Genomic DNA, 5,270 nt, shown 5'->3' with positions numbered 1-5,270 from the left:
GCATTCAGCTGCGGGGCATCCCCCGCCCACACTGCCTCTGCCCCGCTCGGCCTCCCCGCCTGCCCTGCTCCCCAGCACAGCACCAGAGTCCTGGGGCTCCTCAGGCAGCTCCCCCACCTCTCCAGTCTCCCTCCCCTGGGCCCGCTGCATCTTCACTGCCTCCCACGGCACGGCACAGTCCTGCTTTGTGGGCACCTGGCTTTGGTGCTTTCTCCTGGGGGGTCTTCATCTTGAGGGTGTTTCACCTTCTGAGTCTCCATTCCCTTCCCACCCCAGAGGACATGGAGTGTCCCCATCCTCCCCTGACTACTCCAGATTCCTTTCCACATGGACTGACATCTGCCATCAGTCCCACCATACCTGTGACAGCCTGAGGAGGGTGACAAGGAGGTCCTGCATGATCTCTCCTGCACCTCAAAGTGAATAAGAGAGCCTTCAACTGCTAGGTGTCTGAAAGATCCCAGTGATACCATAACTTTATTCCCCCAAACGCAGGGAGAAAACAAGGTGGAAATACACTGTCCATTTCCTTGGGTTTGGTTTTAACAGCAACTGAATCAAGGAGACCCCAGCCTTCAGGCACCACACTCAGGACATCCCCTTTTTTTGCAGAGATGCTATTAGGGAGGCAAGAGGTGACACATACTTCTTCAAGGATCACACATGACAGGACAGAGCGTCAAGGGAAGTGCTGTGATCCCAAACAATTACCTCTAAGTATAATTATCAGAGAAAAGAAATACAGAGGTCTTCCTAAAATACTTTCCAGGTACTACACAGAGAAGGGGAAGAGAATTACTGTTGATGGTGGAAGACCCCTTGGATCAGTCTCCTCAGGGCATCCTTGAGCTCCTGGTTCCTCATGCTGTAGATGAGAGGGTTCACTGCTGGAGGCACCACAGAGTACACAACGGCCATCACCAGATCCAGGGATGGTGAGGAGATAGACGGGGGCTTCAGGTAAGCAAAAAATGAAGTGCTGATAAAGAGGGAGACCACAGCCAGGTGAGGGAGGCACGTGGAAAAAGCTTTGAGCCTCCCCTGCTCCGAGGGCATCCTCAGCACAACCCTGAATATCTGCACATAGGAGACCAAAATGAAAACAAAACACACAGAGAATAAACTAGCACTAAGTACAAGATGCCCAGATTTCCTGAGATAGACTATGTCTGTGCAGGAGAGCTTGAGGATCTGGGGGATTTCACAGAAGAACTGGTCCACAGCATTGCCCTGGCAGAGTGGTATGGAAAATGTGTTGGCTGTGTGCAGCACACCATGAACAAACCCACTGCCCCAGGTAGCTGCTGCCATGTCGACACAAGCTCTGCTGCCCAAGAGGGTGCCATAGTGCAGGGGTTTGCAGATGGCCACGTAGCGTTCATAGGCCATGAGGGTCAGAAGATAAAACTCTGCTTCAATCAAGAAGACAAGCAGAAAGACCTGTGCAGCACATCCCCCATAGGAGATGGCCCTGGTGTCCCAGAGGGAATTGGCCATGGCTTTGGGGACAGTGACAGAGATGGAGCCCAGGTCGAGGAGGGAGAGGTTGAGGAGGAAGAAGTACATGGGGGTGTGGAGGTGGTGGTCGCAGGCGATGGCAGTGATGATGAGGCCGTTTCCCAGGAGGGCAGCCAGGTAGATGCCCAGGAAGAGCCAGAAGTGCAAGAGCTGCAGCTCCTGTGTGTCTGCGAATGCCAGCAGGAGGAACTCCGTGATGGAGCTGCTGTTGGACATTTGTTCCCCCTGAACAGAGGGGCCTGCTGAAGGAGATAAAAACAGTGAGGAGTTAGGACAGAGACCTCTGAGCAGAACCTGTGCCATATGTTACAGTATGGTCCCCCAAGTGAACTCTGTCCTTCCAGGAAGACCTTTGTGCAGATCCTGGCGTGATCCCGGTTTGTGCGGGCTGAGGGTGCAGTGGGGAGAAGGGGACTCTGCTGTGGGCTCCAGAGGAGTCGGTCGTGCTGTTCAGCAATGGGCAGACAGGAACCAGGAGTGATCGCAGGTTAAACCTACCGCTGATATGAAAGAGCTTTTGACCATTGTCACTCCCAGTTCCCCTGGCAGCAGAACACAGATGTGGGTTGGATGTTTTTGTTTATTTTGCTCCTGTTACCCCTGTCCCACCGGAGGAGTCATTTCTGAAGACAAAAATCCCTGGCATATTTATTACACTACAAGCGCTATTTTGAGAGTCCTGGGAGGCATCTAGGACAGAGCCTTAGTGCAGCAGGAGGAGAATCGGTCTCTCCATCCATCTGTCCATCTCATCTCAGCTCAGCTGAAGGAAGTTGAAGAAAAGCTCAGCTGCTTTTTCTTGCACCTCTTTGCTCTGGAGGATGACCACAGAGAGATCAGAGGAATCTGGGTTTCAAAGTGCAGATCTTCAACCTCCACTCCCCAGTGAAGAGCTGGGAGCTTTTGGATGCCCAGAAGATGGGGTGTCCTTAAGGAAATGTCAGCTTTATTACCAACCCGTGGAATGCATTGCCGAGAGACCCGCAGGTTGGAAGGGGGCTGGGGCACCATGGACACATCAGCATGGCAGGACCTGCAGCGTCAATCACTGAGCTGTTACTGCAGCCCATCCCAGAGAACCTAAAAAGAAGAGCAAAAGCAACAGCAGGGATGGGTGAAGCAAGGAGAAATGGCCTAATGGTTCTGCCAAGGCAGGCAAGGCCGGGGATGGATAGAGGGGCACTCAGGAGAGTCTCTTCTGCCCGAGCTCTGGCCACAGATGAGGCAGCTGCTGCCCTGGATGCCACATCCTTGAGGGCAGAAGCTCACTGGGCAGGCACACAGCCCCCCGGGGCACAGGGACCCTGCTCTGATGGACAGCCCTGGGCACCCCTGGCTGCACACCCGCCTGCACACCCCTGCAGCCATCCCCAGGACAAGGCAGTCCTGCTCCTCTGTAGGTGCGGAGAACACCCTTATCCTCCTCTACACTGCAGTGGCTGTGCCCTGCAGCCCGAGACTTACCGTGCAGAGGGCTGTGAAGCTTTCTCCCACTGTGACCTCTCAGCTGTCTTCCACTCCCAACTGCCTTTAAGCTCTCTCTGCATTGCTCATCTCATCCTCACACCTGAAGCTGTTCCCTCAGCCCTGCTGCGCTTTGCAGAGGAGCTGCTCCTGGGCAGAGCTGTCTCTCTAGAGCAGCACCAACTCACCAAGTGCTCCCTCTGTCCCAAGAGCCCGGCCCAGCTCAGCAGCACAGCACCAGCCCAAGGCATTTTAATGACCCCTCTGGTGGATTTCAGACACAGTCCATGAACCTCAGACACTGAGAGGAATTTGAAGAAACCTCTCAAGAAGCCACACTCAGATGAAATCTGCAAACCCAACACTTTCTTGGAGTGTTAATGGGTCCCACTGAGGACCATTACCAACAAAGCCTCCCCAGGGGCTCGTTGGAGCACAACACTGGAGACAATAATGACAGATAGGGAAAGGAAAATTAAAGGTGGCTCTGATGCTGAGGAAACCTGAATGTGTTACATTGAGCCAAAGGGCCACGCTCTGACCTGCAGCCCCTGGGAAAGGAGATCTTGTCCCTCACCCCTTGCTCAGGGCTCTTCTTGGGGAAGTGTGATGTGGAGACGTGCAATGCCGAGGGAAGGAGTGTGGCATGACACTTCTGGGTGGGGCAAGGAGGTAATGAGGTCTTCATGAGAAAGGTTAAAGTACCTTCTGGTAGGACTTGGTGGCAAAGACAGTAGCCATAGCCATGATGAAGAAGAGATCATGTCTGTTGGGGGCTTTCAGTGCCCCCTTCTTTCTTTGAAGGCGCTCAATTGTCTTTCATTTTCACCTCAATAACTCACTGCCCTTACTGATATCTCTCCATCCTCCCTGGCTGGTCCTTGAAAGACAAAGCCATGGGCTGGTCCAGCCTCCCTCTGGGTGCCCGATTGTTCCACAGCACTGCCCTTGCAGTGACATTTCCTTCTTTTCTAGTCTCAACCTCCCAAGCCACACTTTGTGGCATTCTTCCTCTCTCCTGCTTTTTGACCACTATGAAGAAAAGCTCCACCATCTCTGAAACCACCCTTCAAGCAGTCATGGGTTGTGCCTGTGATGCTCTGAGCCTCCACTTCACCATGCTGAAGGACCCCAAGTCCCTCAGCCTCCCCAAATGGGGCATGTGCTTGAGGCCATGAATCCCTTATTGGCAGATCTCCTCTGGACACTCTCCATTCCTCCCCTCTTGTCGAGAACTGGAAGCCCCAAAGAGGGCCACGCTAGTCCAGAGGTAGCCACACAAGGTTTGTGTGGAGTGGGATGACAGATCCCCTGCTGTGGGTGACCCACTCTCCTCCCAAGGCAGCTCCACATGCAGCTGGCCCTGTTCATGGTGAGCATGCCCTACCGGCTCCTCTGGCATCACTGGTGGTGCCCAGGCCCTTCTCCTCAGGGTGCCTACTCAGCCAGGCAGGTCCCAGGCTGCCCTCATCTACAGGATTATTCCTCCCACCGATGCAGCACTGGCCTCTTCTCTATGTAACATTTCACAAGGTTTCTGTTCCCCAAATCCCAGAGTTTCTCAAGGCCCCCCTGGACTGAAGCTCCCTTTTGTCAGCTGCTAATATGATCGTGCAGTTGGTCACCCTGATGGTGGTGTCCCTCACAAGGTAACAGCCCAGGGAGTTGCAGGGCACTACAAATACAGGTGGTGCTACTTTAGTGCAACTTCTTTCCAATTTAGGATTATCCATGGTGACCATTTCATAAACAGCTGCAAAGCAAGCAAAGCCAGGGCCAGTGAGGAAAGAGCAAAGAGAGGTCTGCTGTTTATGTTGGAGGGTACAAGAAGGATCAAAGGGAAGAAAAGAGGGAGAAAGTTAATGGCAGGTGAACCTAAGGACTAGATCAAGGCTGTTTTCGGTGTACCTTCCAAGAAGCTCTGGATGTGAGCAGCAGGTACTTGTTTGAGACAAGAACGACCCAGATGATCTGACCAAACCTATGTCTGCCTTACTTCCAGGGTCTTGGAGAGTCTGAGTACTTTCCCTACCATGGTGAAGAGAAGACCTGTGGTGGAAGGAAATGTACAGTCACTCATGTTGAAGGGACCGCAGAAGCTCTCTAGGCCAATGTCCATCTCACAGCAAGTGCAGCTATTAGATTACACCAGGTTGCTCAGGGATTTATTCATGTTGGCTTTGAAACCTTCAAAGGAATGACACAGCACAATGTTGCTGTCCAATCTGCTCCAGTGCTTCACTCTCTTCATGGGTAAACAGTGTTTCCTCACACACAACAGGGAAGAA

At 53.0% G+C, this 5,270-nt stretch overlaps 1 protein-coding gene across 1 annotated transcript; it reads right to left on the bottom strand.

Moving 5' to 3' along the window:
• Positions 1-795: 795 nt before the first annotated feature.
• LOC309683934 (olfactory receptor 14C36-like) lies at positions 796-1,734 on the bottom strand (the record flags this gene model as incomplete). The annotated part of the gene is made up of 1 exon (XM_082499910.1): positions 796-1,734. The coding sequence occupies one exon, from the start codon at positions 1,732-1,734 to the stop codon at positions 796-798; it is 939 nt and encodes a 312-aa protein (XP_082356036.1).
• Between the last annotated feature and the right edge of the window lie 3,536 nt (positions 1,735-5,270).

This window comes from Vanellus vanellus (assembly GCF_965231255.1).
Source record: "Vanellus vanellus genome assembly, contig: HAP1_SCAFFOLD_35, whole genome shotgun sequence".
Lineage (NCBI taxonomy): Eukaryota > Metazoa > Chordata > Aves > Charadriiformes > Charadriidae > Vanellus > Vanellus vanellus.
The sequence above is the reverse complement of the archived record's forward strand: the minus strand, read 5'-3'. Positions and strand labels throughout refer to the sequence as shown.